The sequence below is a fragment of the Triticum urartu genome, chromosome 2A (genome assembly GCF_056163025.1).
Source record: "Triticum urartu cultivar PI428250 chromosome 2A, HENAU_Tu73, whole genome shotgun sequence".
Lineage (NCBI taxonomy): Eukaryota > Viridiplantae > Streptophyta > Magnoliopsida > Poales > Poaceae > Triticum > Triticum urartu.
Window position 1 is genome coordinate 262,412,291 of NC_141874.1, and position 25,912 is coordinate 262,438,202.

At 45.6% G+C, this 25,912-nt stretch overlaps 1 protein-coding gene across 2 annotated transcripts; it reads right to left on the bottom strand.

Annotated features, from left to right (window-relative positions):
- Nucleotides 1-3,157: 3,157 nt before the first annotated feature.
- Nucleotides 3,158-24,644, bottom strand: LOC125536863 (protein RETICULATA, chloroplastic). Of its 2 annotated transcripts, XR_015616215.1 has the most exons (10): nt 24,468-24,644; nt 23,789-24,369; nt 23,604-23,702; nt 23,290-23,510; nt 22,538-22,607; nt 22,361-22,440; nt 10,849-10,913; nt 10,585-10,758; nt 3,658-3,877; nt 3,158-3,491 (listed from the first exon to the last, which is right to left on the bottom strand). XR_015616215.1 is itself a non-coding variant. In XM_048700141.2 (9 exons), the coding sequence occupies exons 2-8, from the start codon at nt 24,344-24,346 to the stop codon at nt 3,684-3,686; spliced, it is 1,287 nt and encodes a 428-aa protein (XP_048556098.1). In that variant the 5' UTR covers nt 24,347-24,369; nt 24,468-24,644; the 3' UTR covers nt 3,158-3,491; nt 3,658-3,683. The 2 variants fall into 2 exon arrangements, 1 of the variants encoding a protein (XP_048556098.1); XM_048700141.2 differs by lacking the exon at nt 10,585-10,758.
- Nucleotides 24,645-25,912: the final 1,268 nt, after the last annotated feature.

Sequence of the window (25,912 nt, forward strand, 5' to 3'; positions counted from 1 at the left end):
GATACCTACCACTTGCTATATCATGCCTCCCATATTGCCATGTCAAGCCTCTAACCCACCTTTCCTAGCAAACCGTTGTTTGGCTATGTTATCGCTTTGCTCAGCCCCTCTTATAGCGTTGCTAGTTGCAGGTGAAGATGGAGTTTGTTCCATGTTGGAACATGGTTTTTGTTGGTATATCATTATTATATTTTGTTTACTTTAATGCATCTATATACTTGGTAAAGGATGGAAGGCTCGGCCTTATGCCTGGTGTTTTGTTCCACTCTTGTCGCCCTACTTTTCGTCATACCGGTGTTATGTTCCTTGATTTTGCGTTCCTTACGCGGTTGGGTGTTATGGGAACCCCTTGACAGTTCGCTTTGAATAAAACTCCTCCAGCAAGGCCCAACCTTGGTTTTACCATTTGCCTACCTACCACCATATACCTTCCCTTGGGTTCTGCAGACTCAAGGGTCATCTTATTTTAACCCCCCCCCCCCGGGCCAGTGCTCCACTGAGTGTTGGTCCGAACCGAGCTGCCTATGGGGCCACCTCGGGGAAACTTGAGGTTTAGTTTTACTCGTAGCTAGTCTCATCCGGTGTTGCCCTGAGAACGAGATATGTGCGACTCCTATCGGGATTTGTCGGCACATCGGGTGGCTTTTCTGGTCTTGTTTTACCATTGTTGAAATGTCTTGTAACCGGTATTCCGAGACTGACCGGGTCTTCCCGCTAGAAGGAATATCCTTTGTTGACCGTGAGAGCTTGTGATGGGCTAAGTTGCTACACCCCTGCAGGGTTTTAAACTTTCGAAAGCTGTGCCCGCGGTTATGGGCAGATGGGAATTTGTTAATGTCCGGTTGTAGAGAACTTGAAACTTAACTTAATTAAAATGAATCAACCGCGTGTGTAGCCATGATGGTCTCTTTTCGGCGGAGTCCGGGAAGAGAACACGGTCTCGTGTTATGCTTGAATGTAAGTAGTTTCAGGATCACTTCTTGATCATTATTAGCTTCTCGACCGTGCTTTGCTTCTCTTCTCGCTCTTTTTTGCGTAAGTTAGCCACCATATATTTTAGTGCTTGCTGCAGCTCCACCTCACTACCCCTTTCCTACCTTTAAGCTTAAATAGTCTTGATCGCGAGGGTGTGAGATTGCTGAGTCCCCGTGACTCACAGATACTTCCAAAACAGATGCAGGTGCCGATGATGCAAGTACAAGGGATGCTACCGAACTCAAGTGGGAGTTCGACGAGGATTCGGGCCGCTACTATGTTTCTTTTCTGGATGATCAGTAGAGGAGCCCAGTTGGGGCGATCGGGGATCTAGCATTTGGGGTTGTCTTTATTTATGTTGGTTCCGTATTAGGACCTTGATTGTATTCTGGATGATGTATGCTATATTTATGTATTGTGTGAAGTGGCGATTGTGAGCCAACTCTTTATTCCTTTCTTATTCAGTACATGGAATGTGTAAAGATTACCCCTCTTGTGACATGCCTACCATGCGGTTATGCCTCTAAGTCGTGCTCCGACACGTGGGAGATATAGCCACATCGTGGGTGTGACAACATGGCACCTCTGCCACGGTCGGCCGAAACTTAACACTTCCAAATTCAGATTATGTTCTGATTTTTCCTTTATCATATTCTACAGATCCAAATTAGTTGATTATTTTTCCTACTGGTTCGTATTGATCTCATCTATCCAGTAAACCCAACCAAAAATATTTTTGAAATTTCGAAATTTGAATTTGAACAGATTCAAATCTAAACTTCGTTATGCCATAACTTTTGATTCGTAATTCCAATTTAGGTGATTCATTTTGCAAAATACTCCTTATGGCATATACTTTCCAATAAAAAGTGGATTTTGGAGATTGAGCAAATCAAATTTATTCAACTTCAAATTTATCTCAAACCTTCATTTGATCATAACTTTTGAACCAGAGCTCCGTTTACGATGAAACCAATTGCACTAGGTTCGTCTCAAAGAAATCCCTCTGTTGACACCATTGGTGTTAGCTTTCATCAGATTCCTTATGCGTTGCGATCATCGACTGTTATGCTACTATTATTTGGTTTTCTTATGGATTTCTTTGTTGCTTTTATTTGTGGATTTTTATTATGAGTGTTAGAAATTGCTTGCTGCTATGTTTACTTATATGAATGCTATGACTGTTTAATGTAGATTTTCATCAGAGTGACGGATAGTATCAAGTTATTTTTGAGAGCATTATTATCTTCATCAACTTACCAGGCAACTTCACTTTGACCATGCTTTTCATACCTATGTTTTTATTGCCTTTAGTGTCATCCTTGCAACAATCCCTCCATTAGTGATATTGAATCCTTGTAGTTGAATAGTATGCATGAGGTAGGAACCCATCACCCTGTTACCAAGCCCGGGACGTTATTTATTTTAATGCCACGCTATAGTAGACAAGATTGGTATAAGTGTTCGTGAGTGGTGTGAGAATGGACGACTTTACGTCAATGACGACTACTTCATGATGGCATCAGCAAGGGATTGCATCTTTAGGACATAAGACTTCAAGACTTGAGACAAGAATTCAATACACACTACTAGGTGAAGGATGGTTTAGGTGGGCACCCTGAAGCAACCAGTGGATGACCCGAGATGCATGGAGAAGCGCCATGACATCTTGCGGAAAGCTTCATCCAGACTCAAAAAGATGAAAGAATACTTCATGCCCGAAAGATGTGCACAGGTAAACTTCCGAGCATGAAGTATATTTATACATGAGGTATATATCAATTTTATGTTATTAATTTATACACAGCACCGAAAAAATATTTCATGCCCGAAAGCTTCATCAATTTTACGTTATTTATACATATGATTGCACTTTAATATATACATTAATGTGTGTGTCAGTAATACTGATTCAGGATGACACAGAGTAACTCACCACTACTCTGGTCGTACTTTTTTGGATTTGAGGTCTTTCTCGCTGAAGCTTTCTTTTGCTGTCTTGATTACTTTATTTCTTTGCCCAATATTTTTCTTCTTACATAAGAGACATCCACAAGGATAGATGATGTGGTATGCTCGTAAACAAAATTTGGACAGCGCGCCAGGTTAGGATACCTACGCGTTGATTAGAAGGCATACGAAAACTGATTCAACTACCCTATCGAATCAAGATCACGAAATCTTGGACAACAGGAACAGACCATTTAAACTCTTCTGATTGCTGGAGCTACAAATCACTGCATGAATCGCTAAGCACTTACATGCTTAAATTTCAACAATTATACCACGCCTCTTCCTGATTCATTTCCGATGGTACTTTCTAGCAGCCTAACACAATCTCAACATATCAAGACTCCAATCAATCTACGGAGCACCTTCATGTTTATTTTTAGAATTCTGCAGCCAAGCTGTTGTCAATAATGGTATCAAATCTTTAACTCGGAGAGGAGCAAATTCGACAAGTTTCATTGCTTTATCAAACAGCAGATCACATACAACATCAGTATGGATGGTAACTGCAATAACAATAGATCACATTAGATAGTCATAGGATAAACAATATACTTCTATTGACAATAAATTGCTCGTAAGCAAGGTTTCTCCCATCACAGCATGAAGTGAAAGGACCACTGTGTTTGAAATGCCGTGCAAGCATATGTGAACAAATAAAACTGAACTCACCATGAAAAACATGGATGCAATACACCTCATTGACAACCACTCATTCTGGCCCAATCCACAAATTGCATTCCTCCATAGACGTTATTTGCAAAGCGCACGCTGACAGTGAATGCCAAAGAAGCAGCTGGGACACGCTTGCCAAGAGGCGAAGCCTCAACCAACCGCTCAAGACCATTAATTACCTGATAACGGGTGTTGGACGAGACACCAAGGAACACACCTGAAACAATCAGGAAGATTATATTTACGTAGCTTCATTTGATGCAATTTAGCAGGACACATGTTTTACAAAAATAAATAGATAAAATTATTTGCATCATGCATTTGGCTATGATGTTGATATATCCAACTAGCATCGATTAGATTAGAAAAAATAATTTACTACCAAAATATTGCTAAGTAATTACATGATGATACGAGCTATCCAGCTCAAGTTGCTGTTACCATAATTACTGTAGCTTTAATTTAATTTTCTGAGCGAAACTACTATGGTTTTCACTAGGAAAAGCATGTTACTAATTGTAAACATAGAAATTGTACCCTCACATCATGTGTTTAAAATAACTTCACATAAACAAGCACATCAAATACTTCCTCCATTCCAAATTAATTGAGGTTCTAGATGTGTACTAAGTCAAACTTCTTTAAGTTTGTAGAAAAATGGTATATCATGTTGATACATTTTCTACAGATTTGGTCAAACTTAAAGAAGTTTGACAAAGCTAGAACTTCAATTGACTTGCAATGGAGGGAGTAATTATGTATCATATTTGTACAATTATTTTAAGAGATGCTCAAATCAAAGACACAATACATAGTAATCAGCTTCGAAGATTCCAAATCACCTATTGACAGTAACAGTACATTCAACCACAAGACCTAGGAAGTGCATAGTATTCATCAAAGTAAAAAATGCATTCAAATTCTTCTCTTTGTTGTCCACTTTTGCCAAAAGTTGCCTTGATCCAACAAATGGTTATAAGTAAATAAACTCTCATGTGTGATCTATTTTCATTATATTATCGATCTTCTATTTAGCAAAATACATTCTTTAAAAAACTTCTGTATTTTCATATACAGCACCGTAATAGAGGATTATATATACACTAATACTTCCTTTGTTCCAAAATAACTGAAGTTTCTAGGTTTGTCCTAAGTCAAACTTGTTTAAGTTTAAACAAGTTTATATAAAAACATTTAGAACACAAAATAGTCTCATGAGATTCATTATAAAATATATTTTCGTACTATGAGTATTTCGTGTTATAGATCCTAGCACATTTTTCTATAGAGTTGGTTAAACTTACACCAGCTTGACTAGGACAAACCTAGAACTTCAATTATTTTGGAACAGAGGAAGTAAAACAGGATATCCTATCCCCAAACTGTACAAAATCGTTTATTCTCTGAGATGGTTATGAGAGTGATATTGCCATGTGGAGTGATGTGGCATGTGCCAGGTGACTCAGCAAATAGACAAAATAAAACTAATAATACAGGAGAGAGGCACTTGTCGGTGAGTCTATTCCTCATTACCCCTAGATCAAATTACTGGTTCTTTAGTTCAAATTACTTGTCGCCGTCGAGCAAACTGGTTCTTTCTCTACCACATTTTCTTCGGTACTGTTTCTGCTGTGATATTCATTGCTATGTTCATCTGTGAATCTGTTAGCATTCTCATCTGTACTGCAATATGTTTGTTTTTGTTTTTCATCTTGCTGTACTGAATGTAATTTGTCTCTATGTTCGTATGTTCTTCATCAATTGTTACTTAGTCATCCTTCTAGCTTTAGTTCTCATGACTATCTCACAGTAGTCTACTCCCTCCGTCCCAAAAATAAGTGTCGTGGCTTTAGTTCGGATGGAGTATCTTAGTTATCCCTCGTAATCATTTATTTCAGTAGTTTACCTTCAGTAGAACTGTATCTGTTTAAGTTTTTCTGTTGTGCTGTGCTGAGAGATTTCTTCGAAAGAAAAATTGAATGTCCCATTCACCCTCCTCTGGTCGATATACTTAGATCCTACAGTAATATTCCTTAAGATAGGGTATCCGATTTTAATTTTCAGGGGGTTAAGGCCATCTCTAGTGTGAGGAAAAAGCGATCCGAAGACGAGAATTGGTTCCATACAATGGAGCGTGCCAATCTTGTTAGAGTTGTATATATTTAGTCGTGTACCACTTTGTATTTTCCCCGCATATTGTACCGCCCATGTACGTGTATATATACTGGCCTATGGCCACCTTGAAATACAAGTTGCATATTTCCTAACATGGTATTAGAGGCACGGGAATTTTTTTCGCATGCACAACTCATGCTCCTGTCTATCCAATCTCGCGTCGTCGCCTTCCTCCTTTTGGTCTGACGCTGCTCGCGCTACCGCACTTCTCTGGCTGGTAGTTGTTGCCTCCCCTGTCCACACATGCCTGCATCTTCTACAACGTGTTGCAGCTATTGTTCTTCTGGGTCAACACCGACCAAGGTTGCTAGGCCCTGCGTGCTCCCTCGTGCAACCGCCTGCCCATCTATTGTTCTTTTGGGTCAACGCCGACCCAGGTTGCTGGCCCCGTGTGCTCCCACTACCGCCCGCCCGTCCACGCCCGATCCACTGGTTCCTACGAGCTCCAGGTCGCCAACCACCCTACGTTTCCTGCAAGTCAACAACCATCTATCCGGGCCGTGAGACGCCGAATCCCGTCTCTCGTGTGGCTGCGCTGCCTGCTATAGCACGGCTCTCTCCAGCCAGCCAGCTCACTGCCCTATCTCTTGTGTGGCTTCCCTACAGCTCTCTGTGGATGCGCTGTCTGCTGTAGCACCAACCGGCCATCGTTCTTGAGACTCTTCCCCGAGCAGCCCACGTCGTGGTGGGATAGAACTTCTCTGAGGTTGATTCCGCTGGGTTGACCACTAGAAAAGAAAAACGGGCAAGATGTTTTCGTCGGATACACATCTCCCTTGCTGCCCGCTGATTTTTGACGGTGTTCCCTACACTGCTCCTGTCTCACACATGTGTTGTCTCTCAGTGCTTGGTGCTTGTCTGCCTGTGACGTCGTCCCCTTCGACGTCTTTTGCAAATTTTGTTGGTCGTTCTACACCGACTTCTACAGGCGGTCGTCATGGTCTCTCTTCTACGACTCCTCTCGTGACCTCTGCGCATGGTGCTGTCGCTCTACACCGACTCCTCCCGTGACTTTTACTGGCAGTGTTGGTTCATACGGCTCCATTGACTACGCTTCGACACCTTCCCTTGGTGCTTGGTACTTGTCTACATGTGACATCGTCTCCTTCATCAACTTCTGCAGACAATACTTGTCATACAACACCACCTCCTCTAGCAGTTGCCTCTTCTAGCAGCTTCCACAGGTGGTGGTGGTCGCTCCTCTTCACGTGATGCCTAGGTCAACTACTTCAGTTATGTCCTTCACTGATCAAGAGATTGCGTGCCTTCACGATTTGGTGATTGTCTCTGGTTCTCCACTGTCGGGTGCATCTACGTCGCCGTCTTTACTTGAGCCCCATATTGAGCAGGAGATTACATAACTTTGATACCTGGTACCTGCATCCTATGGTTCTCCAAGGACAGGTTCTACTGGTTTTGCTACCGACACTTCTGGCATTGTGAGGACCACCCTCTATAGAAGCAGGTACGTCCCCCGGCTCCGTGACTTCCAGGGCGTGTGGAAGCATGACTGGTTTCACCTTCCTCTGTTGCCACCATCGCCAGTCTCTCCGCCTCTGTTGCCTTGTCTACAGCTCTTTTCAGCAGTGGCATCATCGCCTTGGTCACTTGTGTGGCTCTCGTCTCTCATTCTTAGTTAGGCATGGTCTTCTTGGATCAGCCCCCGGCCGTGTGCCCTTAGACTGTTTGTCGGCTCGGTAAACAGATACAGTTACTTATCCTCATAGCGAGACTGTGTCTCAGCGTCCTTTCGACCTTGTACACTTTGATGTCTAGGGTCAAGCTCCCTTTGCCTCGAAAGGAGATCATCGCTACTAATATTATCTTTATATATGATTTCTCTCAACATAACGGATATAATTTATGTCTTCTCGTAGTGAGGTCTTATCTACTATATAAGCGCTTTGCTACCATGGTTCACACTAAGTCCTCTACGCCTATTCGGGTGTTCCGTGTTGACTCTGCTAGAGAGTATACCTGCAAGACGTTGGAGTTCTTGCTGAGCAGGGCACTCTTGCTCGGTTCTCTTGTCTTGGTGCTCATGCTAAGAATGGCGTGGTTGAGCGCAAGCATCGTCACTTTCTTGAGATGGCTCATGCGTTGATGATCGTCACCTCTCTTCCACCTCCCTTTTGAGCCGAGGTTGTATCCACCTATCTCATCAACCTTCAGCCATCCACTGTTATGTTCTGCAGGGAGGCGTTGCTTTCGTGCGTCTTTTTCTTAGTTCTCTTGATTAATCAGCGCTTCGTCTGTTTGGTTGTGTTTGCTATGTTCTTCTTGCCCCTCGTGAACAAACCACACCAAACTGACCCTCGATTTGTCAAGTGGTCTTCTTACGGTACAGTGATGAGCATAAGGGCTATCGTTGTTCGGATCCTATCAGTCGTCGGATGCGTATTTGTCAGGATGTAACTTCTGATGAGTCTCATCCCTTCTACCCGCGTCCATCTTCATCAGCCTTTCTAGTGGAGGATATCTCTTTTCTCACTTTTCCTGACACTCCTATCACTCTTGTTGAGCCCTTTGTCCATCCGCCCTACTGCTCCTACTTCTCCAACTATTGCAGATCCGACACCATCTCCTATGGTTTCCTCACCTCACTTATCACAAGATCCTGCACCTTCATCACGAGTAGCTTCCCCATCTCCATCACCTGAGTTTATCCCGGTGATTCCTCCTTTTCTTCCATCTTTTCCTCACTCTTATACTCGTAGTCCACGTATTGTGGATGCGTCTACTGATGCGCCCTCTACTTCTGATGTGTCATCTTCCTTGTCTTAGCCTACTTATGGCTTGCATCCTCATCTGATTCAGTCTGTTGATCGCCTTGGTTTTTCAAACACCGGCGTTGCTGTTCTTGAGCCGACTTCTTATCATGATGTTTGTTGTTCATCCCGAACGGCAACTTGCGATGGCAGGAGAGCTTGTTGCTCTTGAGCGCACCAACACGTGGGATCTTGTTTCTCCTCCTCCATGTGCCAACACTTTTAAGTGGGTCTACAAGGTTAAGACTCACTCATATGGTTCTCTTGAGCACTACAAAAGCTCATCTTGTGGCTCGAGCTTTCAGCAGGAGCATGGTTGTGATTACGATGAGACTTTTGCTCATGTGGCCATGTGATCACTATTAGCACACTTGTTGTGGCCTCTGTTCACCACTAGTCTGTCTCAGCTTGATGTTAAGAATGCCTTTCTTATGTGGCCATTTGACCACTATAAGCACACTTCTTGTCGTGGCCTCTGTTCGCCACTAGTCTGTCTCAGCTTGATGTTAAGAATGCCTTTCTTCGTAGTGAGTTGTGTGAGGAGGTTTACATGTAGCCACCACTTTGGTATTTTGTTCCTGACGACATGGTCCGTCATCTTCGTCGCTCTCTTACGGCCTTAAGCAAGCACCTCGCGCCTGGTTTCAGCGTTTTGCCTCTATGGTGACTACCGCTGGTTTTTCAGCAAGTGCTCATGTTCCCGCGTTGTTTGTCCCCCTTCCTACTCATGGTCGGACTCTTTTTTATATGCTGATGACATGTCCTGAGTACATTGCCTTTGTGAAGGCACGTCTTAGTGGGCAGTTTCTTATGTCTGATCTAGGCCCTCTTCACTACTTTCTTGGGATTGAGGCCTCTTCGACATCTGATGGCTTTTTTTATTTCCAAAGAGAAGTATATCCAGGATCTTCTTGTTTGTGTTGTTCTTAATGATGTTCACCTCCATGCTACTGACGATGACCCCTTGTCTGATCTGACGCGTTATCATAATTTGTTGGGAGTCTTATCTATCTAGTTGTCACTCGTCCGGATATCTATCATGTACATATTTCGAGTCAGTTTGTCTCTGCTTCCACTTCGGTTCACTATAGTCACCTTCTTCGTGTTCTCCGATATCTTCATGGCACGATCTCTCACCATCTGTTTTTTCCTCGTTCCAGTCCATTACAGCTTCAAGCCTATTCGGATGCTACGTGGGACAGTGATCCCTCGGATCACCATTCACTTTCTGTTTACTGTGTTTTTCTTGGTGGCTCTCTCATTACGTGGAAGATGAAGAAACAAACTGCAGTGTTTCGTTCAAGTGCAGAGGCTGGATTATGAGCTATGGCTCTTTTGACTGGAAAGGTGACTTGGTTATGGTGGTTACTTCAGGAGTTTGGTGTTTGTGTCACTACACCTACTATGCTATTGTGTACATGTGTTATAAGTATTGCACACGACCCTGTGAAGCATGAGCTCACCAAACATATTGGTGTTGATGCTTCTTTTGTGCGTGCTAGTGTGCAGGATCATATTATTGCTCTTCACTATGCGTCTTCTGAGTTACAGTTGGCGGATTTCTTTACAAAGGCCCAGATTACAGCACAGCACGGCTTCTATCTCTCCGAACTCAGTGTTGTTGATCCACCATGAGTTTGAGAGGGGGTGGTCTTAGAGTCGTATATATTTATCCATGTACCACTTTTTATTTTCCCCGTTCTATAGGGGGTTTTCTGCATATTGTACCACACATGTACATGTATATATATACTGGTCTATGGCCACCTGAAAATACAAGTTCATACTCCATCCCAAAATAAGTGTCTTAAGCTTAGTACATTTTATACTGAAGCTAGTACAAAGTTAAGACACTTATTTTTGGAGGGAGGGAGTATTTCCTAACAGACCCAATGTGTTAGAAGTACAAAGTGAACCAAGAAGTTGGTTCGGTTCTTATCTATTTAAATAATGTTTGTGTGACAAGGTACAAAAACCTGACCAGAGGATCACGATGGCCATGCAAAACAGTTCGCACTAGCAGGAAACAGAAAATTGTTTATTTTTGTTGTAGGTCCCATCGTTGGTTGAATAGCACATCTATACATTGGAGAGAAAGCTCAACCATTGGTAAATCAGCCTTTTCTCTTCGAACCGGCGCTACATGAGACATGGCCTAAATAGTCAAGTGGTCAAACCTCACAGAGTATGTGAACTTTATTTCAATATTTAATGTATAATCTGGCTAAGGTAAAGCATCACTTACCCCACAAAGCAGAAGTTTTCAGAAGAGGTGGAACAGGTACATCATTCTCTGACTTCTTCACACTCCTGCATTACAAATTTGAAGGAAATAGTAAGTTCTGAGATGCATAAACAAAAACGTGGACGTATTATGCTGATGTTCTCAGGAAAGTACTCTTATCAGATAATACATTAATACAAATAAAACAGATTGTGTTTTGTTGTACATAAATTATAATTATATCGTGCACAGAAATACATTCAAAATCAGGACTAAGATGGAGCAAACCGCGTTTGGAAAATATCTGCTTAACATAGTTTGTTGAGTATAATGACAACATATTTTATAACCAGTATTGTAACATGTTAGAGTACGTAATGGACCTGGGCTGGCAGTATAGCCCGTTAGTCTTAGGGTTAATTAGAGAAGGGTCGCTTCCTTAGGGGTCAAGTAAACCTTGCTTGGAAGTCAAGTAAACCTCTCTATATAAAGAGAGGAGATGTATCAATCTAATCAAGCAAGAATTAAGAAGGAAATCCCTTCCATCTTGCCCGGCCGAGGGCAAAAGATCCCCGGCCAGCCCTCTCGCGCCCTCCTTCTAGCAGCGCCATAACAATTTGGTATCAGCTAGCTTTGGTTTGATCATGTCTTCACCGCCGCCCAACCCGTCTCTTCTGCTGCCGGTCACCTTGTCGCCGCCTCCGGCGACCACCACGACCGTCGCCCGGCTCCTACCCGCGTTGGGATCCTCCGTCTCGCCCGCCCCCGCCGTCCTCACCCTGGAGGAGGTGTCCGGGGCGCTGCGGGACCTAACCCAGGCGGTCCCGGAGATCCACCTGTTCTTGGCCAGGTCCTACGGGCCGCACCCGGCTGCGCCGCCGATCGCCACTACCGCGCTGCCGTGGCTGCCATGGCAGCCGCTGCACCAGGTGGCCTCCGTCACGCTCGCCGGGCCGCTGCAAGTGCCATCCACCGCCCCGCCCTGGCTGCAATGGCAGCACCGCCGCGCCCGGCGCTCTGCCGCAGCAGCCACTGCCGCTGCCCCAAGGCGTCCTCTCCGCGCTCGCCGGGCCGTTGCAGCTGCCATCCACCGCCACCACCGCCCCGCCCTGGCTACAGTGGCAGCCGCCGCTCCTGGCGGCCTCCGCCACGCCCGGCGCTCCGCTGCAGCAGCCACCGCCGGTCAGCTCCGGCCCCGCATCGACCGCGTCGGTGGGAGTCCTAATCCACCAGATCAAGTTCCCGTCGTCGCCATTACCGCGTCGGCATGTGCGGGAGATGCGTGGTCTACAGCTGCCGCTCCTCTCAGCTGCGCTTCGCTGCACAAAGGACCTCGATCTCGCCCGCTGCGTCGGGGATCTTGGGCATGTTGTTTTCCCCACGGGCAGCGACCTCAAAGTCTGCGACATCGACGGTTGGGGGGGGGGCATACCCCTCATGATTCTCCATCACAAGTCCTCCACTCTTCTCTGTGCGGTGCAGACCAACGGCCGTTCGGCGGGGAGAAGGCAGGGTGTCACCGACAGGAGCACATCGCGTAGCACCACTGCATTTCGCCGGCCGCCGCGAGGGCGCCTCTACTGGTCGCTCTTGCGACCACTTCCAGGTGGCCATACACATGCACTCCTTTTGTCTAGATGGTGTCCATGGGATCCAGGTGGTTGTACACGTGCACGTCCGACGTGCGGATGGTGTCCACTTCTTGTTAAGGGGTCCAAAATAAAGCATCCCAGTCCATTTCAGGTTGAGAGTAATAAAACAAGCCGAGATGTAAAAGGCTTGTTTTTAGGTGTTAGGTTTGTGTTGTGTCGAGTCATGGTTATAAGTTGGTTAGGCTGCAGCTCGAGGACAAGCTGCATGTCCAGGTGGGGTGTAGTGTTAAGAGTACGTAATGGGCTTGGGCTGGCAGTATAGCCCGTTAGTCTTAGGGTTAATTAGAGAAGGGTCGCTTGCTTAGGGGTCAAGTAAACCTTGCTTGGGAGTCAAGTAAACCTCTCTATATAAAGAGAGGAGATGTATCAATCTAATAAAGCAAGAATTAAGAAGGAAATCCCTTCCATCTTGCCCGGCCGTGGGCAAAAGGTCCTCGGCCGGCCCTCTCGCGCCTCCTTCTAGCAGCGCCATAACATAATATCATGCTTGTTTCATCTAAGAACTTTATCTCAACTAGTAACTGCATAGATTAGCAATCTCTGTGAAAAATTAGTCACTCATGTAGGCACGCCCGGGCACGCTGATTAGAGGCAAAACGCCTCGCTTTGGCCCTGAGGGAGGTGGGTTAGGCAGCCAGCGAGGTACTCTGGTGGCAAGAACGGCTGGAGAGGAGAAGCAGAGCAGGGAAGGAGGGGGGAAGGAGAAGCGGAGCAGGGAGGGGAGCAAGGGAGAGAAAGAGATAGAGGAGAGCAGATGGACAGTTTGGATTAGGACATATAGACGTTTTAGACTAGGTTGGCAAGCTAGGGTTCCATAATGGGCCTTATTGGGCTAGTTAAGTTGCAAGGAGAGGAGAAGTGACGTGAAGCATCCCATGGACATCACCGTGGATCCCCCATCAAATCCAAAATTACAGGAGAACGTGCATGAGCTATACAAACCAAGGTTACCTCACTCCTCTTCGAGCTCCATATTCACTCATGTGAGACATGGCTACTACCTCAATCTGAGACCCTTTGCATACTCGGGCAGAAGGGTATCTAGTGCGAAGGAACAAGGAAGGCCAAACCACAGAAGAGGAGCAAGAAGAACAAGTAGAGAAGAAGAGGCTCCTCCCGCCAGGAGGCCAGACAATCTGGCCACATTAAGGCTGGACAATCCAGGGCCAACCGAGTGCACCCGGACAACCCGACACCTGTCTGATTCAAACCGAGCGCAACAAGACATCTGGCCGGACAGTCCGGCACCTTTCCATTCCCTAGAGACCTACTTCACCCTCTACGTGTTATAGTTACTCCTTGCATCTCCCGTGATAATTGTCTCACATATTTGGTCGAGGCTCAAAGAGAAGTGGTGAAAAGGAAGAAAAAGTACACAAAAGGAGAAAGAAAAGGGTACAAAGAACTTCATAAGCAAAAGAGTTAGAGCAGCAAATACTTGTGCAAAGGATGTATCAGATAGGAACATGTTACGCTTGTCATCGAAGGTTGGTGCCAAGTTTCCCGTATATGGCCCAAACATGCAATCAAGCTAGCATCTCTCTTTGTGCTTGTGCAACATGAGCATTAGTCTTTGTTAGGAACTTTTGTCTTGCTCATTCCTTTGGTTGCACTAACCCGTTATCTTTGTGTGGCATGTTTCTCTTGCTCATTCATCTACATTTGTAATCTACATGTATCTCATTTGCGATCACTTGGATCTTACCCGACTTTATCAATATCTTGATCTGCTTGTTGCATGATTTTGAGCCACTAACCCCTCCAAGCTCCATATAAAGCCTTGTGTTCAGGTGTATACGCTTTCGGATAAAGAACACTACCAAGTCTCGCTCATTTTGCATTGACAATCTTGAGGTCATTTGATTCTTCAACGGCATGAGAAAGAGGTAACTTGGTGTTGTTCATTTTCCTTTGTGTCTCACACCTTGCGCAGGTGTCACAACTAGGAAAAGGACATCTCATCCGGTATTATGATGATCAAGAGAATCACACAACTATGTCTCCAAGGCGTCACATCGGTCTCAACGAGCTATGCATGACGCCAATGCAATCTTGGATGGGTGTATCACACGCCTTCCCATTGACATGCGAGAAGCCAAAACTCATAACAAGAACTACTCGGACACCAAATTGAACACACAGTTCTGCAACATTTTCCACAACCACAAGTCCTCTTCATCCTCTTCAAGAAGACATTCAAGTGCACACCATTCCAAATGTCCATCATCGTCAAGTTCACACCGATCGCGACGCCACCACCACCATGAAGACTAAGAGCCCAACTGAGGTTCCACCTCCTCATCATGGCAATTGGTTACAAGACCACATTCTCGATCATGAACGACAAAAACACGAAGCTCAAGAGCAACACGCCAATGAAGAGTGTGATGATGCGCAACAAGTTTGAAAAGCCGAAAAACAAAAATTACAAGAGCACAATGCTCATCTGCAAGAAGAAGCTCGCCGCGTCGAACAAGCGACCAAGCGCACCAAGCTCTACATGTGCAAGGCAATACACGGAGCAAACCTGTCAAGCTTGTGAAGCATGACAAGTGGAGGAGGCTCGTCTTAAACAATAAAATGAAGTGCACTTCATGGCCAATGCACCACGCATCGAGCACCACCTCCAATATGAAGACCGAGACAACCCACCGCCTCATCGACAGGAGCATCGTCAACCTCGTAACCTCCAAGGAGAAGAGCGCTTTGGCAAGGTCAAATTACAATGACTAAGTTCTTCGGCCACATCGACCATGAAAAAGAGTGTACATATCTTCCAAGTCCACAACTTTGAAGACCCAAAGAAGATCGACATGTCATCCCTTGAGTCTGATGAGTGCGCACTTGTGTGGTAGGAACAAGTTCAACAACTTTGACAAGAAAGCAAAGAAGCCCCCATTGCCACTTGGGATGCAATGAAATAAGTCATGAGAGTGAGATTCAAACCCACGCACTATACTCATGACCTGTTCAAGAAGCTCCAAGACGATGGCTCATTTTCGCAGTGAGCTCAACCATCCCATCAAGAGGATTGCGGATTTCCAACCCTACAACAACTTGTCTGAGTTGGTTCACCAACCAACGCAAGCGGAGAGACAAGTCCAAGACAACGTCAAGTACTCCAAGTTATTCACCTCCCCTTCGAGGAACTTAGCCTCCAACTCTCAAACAAATTCAAGTACGTTGCCATACTAATGAGACACATCTACAAGTGGTGTTCCTTCAAGCTCCAAGGTACCGGTGATAACATCAAGTCCCACACCTCCAAACTCTACAAGGCTCCGACCTAGACCAAGTGCCAACTCTACAAGGGACTCAACCGACAAGACAGGCCAAATTGAGTGCTTCACATGCAAGGTCACAGCCACAAGTCATGAGTGCCACACCAAGCGCGGTATGGTGATTAATGAAGATGGAGAGTACGGCTCCATGCATGATGGAGAACTCAAAGCTTTGCAACACGTTGCTCGCCATCAACAAGTCGACCAAGACGAAGATGGTCAAGTCTTTTGTGATAACGATTCGAGCCCCGCTCTTGTTGTCTCCAAGATCTTGACCAACGATGCCACTTATTTCACTCAAAAGTCAAAACCAACGGAAGATGAATCAAATGATCATTGATGGTGGTACTTGTCATGACTTGGGAGTACGAAACTTTGCTCAAAGTTGCAAGTCATGTACAAGCGCCAGCTTAGCCCTACAAGGTCCAATGGCTCAGTAACGCCGACACCATCAAGGTTGAGCACATGGTGGAGGTATCTTTCAAGATCGACGCCTCTTAAGGTAGTGTGGAATGTGATGTAGTGCACATGACCGTTTGTCATCTTGTCTTGCGACACCCATGGCAATTTGACGGTGGCGTAATACACAATGGTCACACCAATCTCTATAGCTTCAAGTGGAAGGAAAGAAATATATGTGTGTCACCCTATGTCTCCAAACCAAGTCATAGCCGACAAGACCTTTGAATGATCATGATACTATTGAGTCGAGTAAGGGAGCGAGCCACCTAAAAGAAATTGGGTGCCACAAGCCCGAAATGAGTGCCCATGATGAGTGACAATAAGGACATGGTCCTCTTAGACACAAAATTTAACTTGAGGGAAGTGAGTGAGAACCCATCGGTGCTTCACTTTGTGCTTTTTGTACAAAGATGAAGCCATTTTAACTAACAACTATCATGCTCTTCCTAGCTCCATTTCACATGTTTTGCAGGAATTTGTGGATGTCTCTCCTTCGAAGACACCACCGTGCCTTCCTCCACTACAAGGCATCGAACACCGGGTTCACTTCATCCTTAGCACTCCACTTACAAACCACCCTCCTTTACAGCGTTAGCCCCGAAGTGACCAAAAGTAATACAATGTCAAGTACAAGAGCTACTTGACAAGGGGTGTGTTCACGAAAGCTTAAGCCCTTGTGTCGTCCCCGTTGTACTTGTGCCTAAGAAGGATTGATCTTGGCGAATGTGTGTCGGTTGGTGTGCTATTAACAACATTATCATTCGCTATAGACACCCTACTCCTCACTATCTTTTTCAAAATTGATATGACAAGTGGTTATCACCAAATCCGTATGCAAGTGGGCGACAAATAGAGAACCGCTTTGGAAACCAAATTTGGTCTTAATTTATGGCTTGTCATGCCCTTTGGATTGTCTAATGCCCCTAGCACCTCATGCACTTGATGAAATTATGTACTTAGGCATCTCGTTAGCAGATTTGTTGTTGGTTACATTGATGATCATCCCATTCATGTTTCCGAAGTACTTGAAGAGCTAAGAAATGAGAAACTTTCTGCTAATCTTGAAAAGTGCACATTTTGCACCACTCAACTCATTTTTCTTGGGCTTCATTGTTTCTTCTCATGGCATTTAAGTAGATTAGTCTAAGAACGACGAGATTCAAAATTGGCCACAACCCACGAATTTGATGCAAGTCTGTAGTTTCCTTGGGTTGATCAAATTTGATCAACATTTTGTCAAGGATTTTAGCACTATTGCTTCACCATTGGATGCTCTTTCCAAAGACGGTACGTGTTTTACTTGGGGTTCTTCATAAAACAAAGCTTTTCTTAAACTCAAGCATCGCTCGGCTCATACCTCATTGCTTGTTTTGCCGGATTTTGCAAAAACATTTGAGATTTGAGTGTGACGCTAGTGGTACCAACATAGGAGGCATTCTTATGCAAGAGCGTAGACCAGTAGCTTATTTTAAAGAAAAACTAGCTAGCGCGCCATTAAACTATCCCATTTATGACAAGGTACTGTATGCTTTGGTTCGTGTCTTGCAAATTTGGCAACATATTGGTGGCCTAAGGAATTTGTTATCCATTCCGATCACGAATAGCTCAAGTACTTTAGAGCCAAGCCAAACTAAACCGTGGACATGCTAAATGGAGTGATACACTGAGCCGTTTCCCTATGTCATCATGTGCATGAATGGCAAAGAAAATGTAGTAGCTGATGCTCTTTCCCGCAAAATCATGTTGTTACAAAAACTTCAGATTAATGTCACGTGATTTGACCACATTAAAGATTTGTATGCCATTGACCCTTTCTTTGCTAAGCCTTTTGCTCATGCCAAGAAGGCACTCGTTGGATATCGTATGCACGTTAACAAACTTTGTGTTCCCTAGAGTTTTTTGCATTTGCTCCTTTTGCATGAATCGTATGGTGGTGGACTCATGGGACATTTCGAACGCGAAAGACTTATGCTATGCTCGCCAACAAGTTCTTTTGGCCAAGAATGTCTCGAGGTGTTGGGGAATTTATCCGTCGGTGCATCACATGTCGCAAAGCTATCTCTAAAACTCTTTCCCATGGTATTTATACACCTTCGCCCATTCCACATGCACCTTGGGAAGACATTAGAATGGACTTTGTGTTTGGGTTACCTAGTAGAACTAAAAAGGGGAAGGATTCTACCTTTCTGGTTGTTGATCACTTTTTTAAAATTGGCGCATTTCATTCCTTGTAACGAGAGAGACGATGCTTCACATGTTGCAACATTGTTTTTTAGGGAAATCTTGTGCCTAACGGAGTACCCAAGTCCGTCGTCTCCGCGCAACATCAAGGTCATAAGCTATTTGGGAAGACATTGTGCGCCAAGCTCGGCGTCAAGTTGCTCTTCTCATCGGCATACATCCACAGACGAAGGTGGTCAATCGCACATTGTCTACCCTCCTTCACGTGCTCATCAAGAGGAAACTTCAAGAGTTGATTGATTGCCGATAGCCGAGTTTGCCAACAACCGCGCTCAAACTCGACGACACTTGAGTCCCGATCGAAGTCATCTATGGCTTCAACCCTCTTTCGCCATTAGACATTCTTCCGCTACATCTCGAAAGAGCGAACAAACATGGACACAAGTACAAGTGCCAAGTTCATGAAGAGGATGCAAGAGAAAACAAGGCTCACCATTGAGCCTAATTTCAACAACGCGCCAACAACGGTCTTCCAACCCTGGCAACCATGTGTGTGTGCATCTTCGCAAGGATCGTTTCGTAGAAGAGCGCAAGCCCAGCTACTTCCCTGAGCCGATGGTCCATTCAAGGTCATCCAAAGGAACAACGACAACGCCTATAAGGTCGACATACCCATGGACATGTCCTCAGTGAGCAATACCTTCAACTTCACCAACCTTGCCCCCTTTCATGGTGATGAGGACCTTTATACGAGGACAGATCTTCCCCAATGGGAGGGAGGGGAATGGTGTGGAGCATCCCTTGGACATCACCATGGGTCCCCTATCAAGTCCAAGTAGACCAATGACAAGAGCACATGCACGAGCCATACAAACCGAGGTGACCTCACTCTGCTTCAAGCTCCCTATCCATACTAACTCAATCTAAGAAATGGCTACTGCCTCAATCCAAGACCCATTGCATACTTAGGTACAAGGGCACTGCTAAGGAACAAGAAGGCGGGCCAAAGCACGGACGAGGAGCAAGAGAGAAGAAGAGGTTGCTCCAGCCAGGAGGTCAGACGGTCCAGCAAGATTCAGGCCGGATAATCCTTGGCCAAAGGAGCGCAACTAGATAGCAGCCAGACAGTCCGCTACCTTTCTGGGTAAAACCGAACCCACCGGGACACCTGGCTGGACAATCTGGCACCTGCGTGAACTCTAGAGACCTGATTTGCCCTTTGCCAGCCACCGACCGACCGGACTGTTGGAGTGCGCCAGCGGTCAAACACATGCACCCGCCCAAACCCAAGTTAGCGCCCAGGGTTGAACTATCCAGGCTAAATGGAGTCAGTTTGATTGACCAGCTGCTTGCGCGCTATCAAAGGAACACCGACCATGTATCTCTCTCTCTCTCCCACCCACCCCTTTGTCCCTATACTATATATATATATATATATATATATATATATATATATTGTACTCCTCCAATCTAGGGTTAGCAAAATATAGACCATCAACTTGAGAGCTTTGTGCAATCTACCTTCCTCGAGGCGGTCAAGGTCTCCATCTTGGAAAAGAATCCTTTAGGATTACAAGGCCTTCCACGTGAAGAATCCCTTCTCTCTCGGATTGGGGAAGAACCATCTTTCAAGACCTCCATCTCTCTTTGGGGTCCTAGGGATGAACCATCTTGTGTTTCCTTACTGCCTTAGCTTGCTTATTGGATCTAAATTGGACCTCATGTATTGCCTTGTGTGTGTTTCCTCTTGTGATTTTCTTTTGTTTCCCCTTTGCCTTTCGTGTTCATCTATGAATCCACCTCCAATCGTGGAGATCGAGCCACCCCTACGACTTGCCCTGTATCAAGAAGCATAATGCCAGTTATGCCCAGACCTCGAATTGCCGCCCCCACTCTTAGACCCTCCGGTGTGACCTCCGAGTCTCACCACTCAACTTTTGTGCGCCTCCTCTGCTCCTACACTGTGACCTCTCACCCTTCAACACTTCTTTCTTGGCTCTTTCGTACAACTGTATGGAAAGGCTAGGCGCCGCTTCAGCGAACTATGCACTAGGCAGAGGCAAAACGCCCACCTAATGCCTGGATATTATCGGGTCCTTGGGCAACTCATCAATGAAATTACAGCACAAATTGTTTCATAGGAATATTTCTTATGACTTGAACCTCTTGGAAAGATTCCTATGTTTTTCTAAAATGTAAAGAATCAAACACCCATTGGTGCAAATTATATAAGATTCAAAAGGGCATGACATCATTGTCCAATGATTTTCATGTTCACGTGGCTTTTAAATCATGCAAAACAAAGACCTTGGCATTTGCACATGCTATGAGATACCCCCCCCCCTTCCAAAATAAATGGTGTATTTTGATTGTTCCAAAAACAAGTTTTGCCATGATTACTTGTATAGTATATTGTTAATGGTCACAAAAACACAGCAATGATTGAAGGTGTTGTTGAAGATGAGTCCGATTACATTGGTGTAATAACCAACATAATATTGGATTAGTTCTTGGTCAAAGTTTGTATTGGGGAAGCCAAAGTATGCCTTACATACAGGAACTGAGGAAGTGTTTTTCTTTATTTCTTTGATGAAGCATAAAACACGGTTATAACGAACTAACTACCAAAGGTGATCCATGCACAACTATGGTTATTCCATGTTGTAATCAACAACAAAAACAAAGCTTTTTAGTCCCAAAAATGTTGGGGTAGGCTAGAGTTGAAACCCATAAGATCTCAAAACCAAGTCATGGTTCTGGCACCTGGATAGCCAACTTCCACGCACCCCTCTCCATGGCTAGTTCTTGGTGGCATTCTAGTCATTTAGATCCCTCTTTATGGACTCCTCCATTTGAAGTTTGGTCTAACCGACCTCTCTTGACATTATCGGCACACTTTGATCGTCCTCTATGCATTGGTGCTTCAGGAGGCATGCGTTGTATATGCCAAACCATCTTAGACGATCTTGGACAAGCTTGTCTTCAATTGGTGCTACCCCAACTCTATCACGTATATCATCATTCCGAACTTGGTCCTTTCTTGTGTGGCCATATATCCATCTCGACATGCAAATCTCACCAAACTGTTGGACATGTTGCCTTTTAGTTGGCTAACATTATGCGCCATACAACATCACAAGGTCGAATCGCAGAACTGGCATTTTATCTTTTGTGGCACTATCTCATCACAGAGGATGCCAAAAGCTTGGCGCCACTTCACCCATCCAGTTTTGATTTGATGGCTCACATCTTCATCGGTATCACCATCCTTTTGCGGCATCGACCCCAAATATCGAAAGATGTCCTTCTAAGGTACCACTTGCCCATCAAGGCTAACCTCCTCCTCCCCATGCCTAGTAGTACTGAAGTGTACTCAGTTTTAGTTCTACCAAGCCTAAAAACTTTCCATTCCAAAGTCTGTTTCCACGGCTCTAACTTTCTATTAACCCCCCTCCGACTATAGTCGACTAGCACAACATCATCCGCAAAGAGCATACACCATGGGATATCTCCTTGTATATCCCTTGTGACCTCATCCATCACCAAAGCAAAAAAGGTAAGGGCTCAAAGTTGACCCTTTGTGCAGTTCTATTTTAACTGTGGCTAAGAATTTGTTGATTTAACCTTACACAATGCGGCAGTAATTGTGTGGCAAACTAGTGCAAGGTTGGCACTCAAGCAAACAAGGCTTATTTTTACAATCATAAGTTGTATGGTAATTTTCCTTGTTTCCTTCAACATTTTTTGATCATTCATGAACCAAAATGAGTTCCAAAAGTATCTAACCTCTCTAAGAAGCTGCTTAATGAGATGTAATATCTCATGCTAATACTATTTGTTATTATATGGCCTATCGGAATATAAGTATATCATAGGAAGAAAAGTAGTCAAATATGCCAATAAACTGACTACAGATTGGTGACAATATTAACTTTAACATAACAAGAAATACAATACCGCTTTGCAGTCATTATCAAGTTTGCAATGCCTTGGCCAACAAGACCACAAGAAAATCCAACTGCACCATATAAAAGTCCCTGTTCTCAACATAGGGTATTTGAGATATTAGAAGAGGTAATAGCATTTGTAACATTTCTGGGTCACAATAAGTATCGCACTGAACAAAAAAATTACCTTGAGAAGGTATGATCCGAGCCGTTGTCGAATGGAAAAACTGTATCCTGGCCTTTCAGCTTCAAAAACACTACATGAGTTCAGATCTCATCAGTGTTACGCAGGATGAACGGTTGGATGCATTAGAAACAGTAATGAAGAACAATGTCAGCCAATTATAGTAGCACAAAGTGCACTGAGATTAACATGCAACAAGCAAGGGAAATGGGAAATAAGGCTAAAATGACAAGATAGTAGTACTTAACCCAATAATCATCTGATGGCATGTTTTTATGGAAAGGGAAGTATGCATCCAGCAATATTATGGTACGAATCTCATCAATAACCAGGATTACTATTACAGTTTACAGTTAGAGATTATTTATCTTTAGTCAGTTTATTAAGCATTGGTGACTCAACCGGATAAGTTTTATACAAACAAACCTTGCCCTTTTTACAGTTTTTCACTCATTAAGAATTATGCACTGAAAAACCTTGCTTTTTCTAGGGATGTGACTGGCCTTTGTGGCTTGATTTATGGATAAAAGACAAATAACCTAGATTGCAGAAAAATTAGGCTAAAAGCTTTAATGGAACGGGAAGACAGTAATACACCTGGTTCCCACTAAAGAACTTACACATAGAACTATAAGTACATAGAAATATTAAATGACATGCACCTAGAGACACAACGAGAAGTCACTTGCAATTAACACAAAATACTGCTTCCATTTTTTACTCCCACAGAACTGTTAGCATAGTTCATAACTCACCTGCTCGGGAGAGCATCATAAGCATGCCTAACACGCCCAAGAATACCTGCTGATGCAGACCCCCCACGGAATCGAGCATATGGTGCTAACATGCCAACTAAAGCAACATTAACAACTACGCCTACCAACATATCTGCTGCATACAACTCGAATTCTGACCAGAACTCATCGCCCCTCTTCTGAACCTCCGCAAAAGTCGCGCAACATGTGTCAATAACTATCTGCAAAACGTTCCACCAAAACGATCAATTAACAATCCTACCAATGAACACTTACCAGTGTGCAATTCTACCTAAGATAAGAACCGAACCTACCTCCGTCCCAATTTTGAAGAGGAACACAGGATCAACCAGCATCCTATTCCGGAGAAGCCCACAGGATCTAATGGCAGGACCCAAGGGCCAAGCTGAGGCCTAGAACATGCAAACAGCAAAATAACTCCGAGTCAGCCATATAGCAATCCCAAAAGACGCATAAGAACAAGAGCACTTTACAACACCTGCATGTCCAAGTATCTCAGCAGCAGCAGCTTCTGAACCCCTATGCTCTTCGCCGCCTCGATCATATCGGCTGGCAAGCTGGACAAGCTAACCCCTTGCTTCTCCACCTCCTGGACTACCTGTTCGAAGCTAAGGATCGGCCCAAACTCATCATCCCCCTCATTGTGGCCATCCCCACCATCGCCACCCCCACCACTATCCCCACCTCCACCACCACCGCCACCAGGCCGGAACTTCCCATTCCCACCCGATCCACTAACGTCAGCAACCTCCGCGCCCTTCTCTTGAAGCGCAGTCGGCTGGGTAACCGCGCCGACGTCCTCGGCAGAACCAGCAACCTTCCCCGCCTCTCGGGCGACCACAGCTGCGCCGGAGGTGGTGGCTGCGCTCCCATCCGCACTGGCCTGCGGCGGCAGCTGGCAACGGATTCCTCTAGCGATCCGCCTCCTTCCAGTCGGGTACGAACAGCCGCTCGGCCTAGCTAGAACGGCCCGGCACTTGACGGTGCCGACGCGGCCGTGCAGGCGAACGCTCGCGCACGAGAAGGCCATGCTCATGCTCCCTCGCAGCACTTACACAGCTGCGACCGCAACGCACACGCAGATATTGTCAGATTGAAATGAGCAATAACGAACCAAATCCCAACAATTAACAAGGGGAAATCGAAGAAGCGCTTGCCTGCAGAATCAAGAGACTGGGTGATTTTTGAGCGGGCGGATTCGATTTGGACTGGATGCAGAGAGACCAGAGGAGTATGGTGGTGGTGGTGGTGGCGGCGGCGGCGGCGCGGCGCGAGGAAGAAGCGTGCACGGTGTGGGCAGTCTCTCAGATTCGGCTATTGGCAGTTTTTTTTAATCCATTAAGCAGTTTTTTTTTAATCCATTCTCTCCTCGCCTCTCCTCCTTTGCCGAGTTGAGGGTCCCCTTCTTCTTCCCGTTGCCGTCCCTTCTCTTCCTTCCTTCCGGCGGCCCTGGTGGCCGGCAGGAGGATGATGTAGGTGGTCGTGCTATTCTTGTACATATTAGATCTAGATTTAGTCCGTGTCTTTAGCTATATGCGTCTTTGGCTACATGCCGGTCGTCGGCTCTATGCCGAGAGGGAGATGCCAGGTCTAGGGGCCCGGATCTGGTATTGCTTTGTCTCTTTGCTCCTTGTTGCGGTGTTTCCATGGACGAAGCCAGAGGTGATGAGGAGGAGAGCACATGTGTCGGAATAAATAATCACGGGTAGATTCATCTGCTTTTCATGGTGATTCAAGACATCAAGGCCGACTGCGCCCCTCAAGCCTCGAAGAGGAAGAGCCGCCTTCTCAGGGCCGGCTGGTCCAAGAAGACGGCTATGAGGTGGGCCGACTCCTAGCAGACAGCCTTCAGGGAGGCTGGCTCCTAGAAGGCGCCCCCCCTCCGCCCCTTGAAGTTTGCACCACATTATGGCGACGAGACAGGCATGGCTACAGTGCAGCCTGCCACCCTCGAATCTAGGGCAAAGCGTGGCCACAATACAGTGTACTGGGCGGACATCCCCGTCCGACGCGGCCCTGTTGCCACGCAGCCCGTGACACCACCCATAGCAGAGGAGGCCATGCTCCCACTACGGACTGTCGGTACGGCCCGCAGGCGGCGGGCCCTACCTGTCCGTGAGAGACCGACTCCTGACCAGGCGGCACCACGGAGGCCGACTCCCCACCAGGTGGCCCTCCCTCTCCCTCAAAGTCTGCGCGACATTAATTAGAAGAGACGGGGAATGGCTACAATGAACATCCATCAGGCGGCGGGACTGTAGCCACGCTCTCCCTAACAAAGTGTGCATCATCAACGGCACTGCCACAGTACTAGCAGTCGGCAAGACCCGCAAGCGGTGGGCGCGGCCTGTCGGTGAAGTATGAGACAGCCGGCGGGACCCACCAGGTGGCGGGCCCTAGCGGCCAGCGGAGAAGCCGGCAACCATAGACACTGACAGCCGGGTCCTACACCCGGCCAGATTACCATTGTACCCCCATGGCACACATGCAAAGGGTTCAGACCTTAGTCCACCCACACACACATAGAGAGAGAGGAAGCTAGGGCTAGCCTTGTTCTTCTTCCCTCTCTAGAGAAACAGCTCAAGGAGCAAGCTTGTAGCCA

What these genes read in the sequence shown, in the direction of transcription:
- LOC125536863 (XM_048700141.2), bottom strand. Translation starts at nt 24,346, where the DNA reads ATGAGCATGGCCTTCTCGTGCGCGAGCGTTCGCCTGCACGGCCGCGTC. An exon ending in TCTTCAAAATTGGGACGGAG is followed by an intron (nt 23,511 to 23,603) that starts GTAGGTTCGGTT and finishes AACGTTTTGCAG; the next exon opens with ATAGTTATTGACACATGTTG. An exon ending in TATGATGCTCTCCCGAGCAG is followed by an intron (nt 22,608 to 23,289) that starts GTGAGTTATGAA and finishes GAACTCATGTAG; the next exon opens with TGTTTTTGAAGCTGAAAGGC.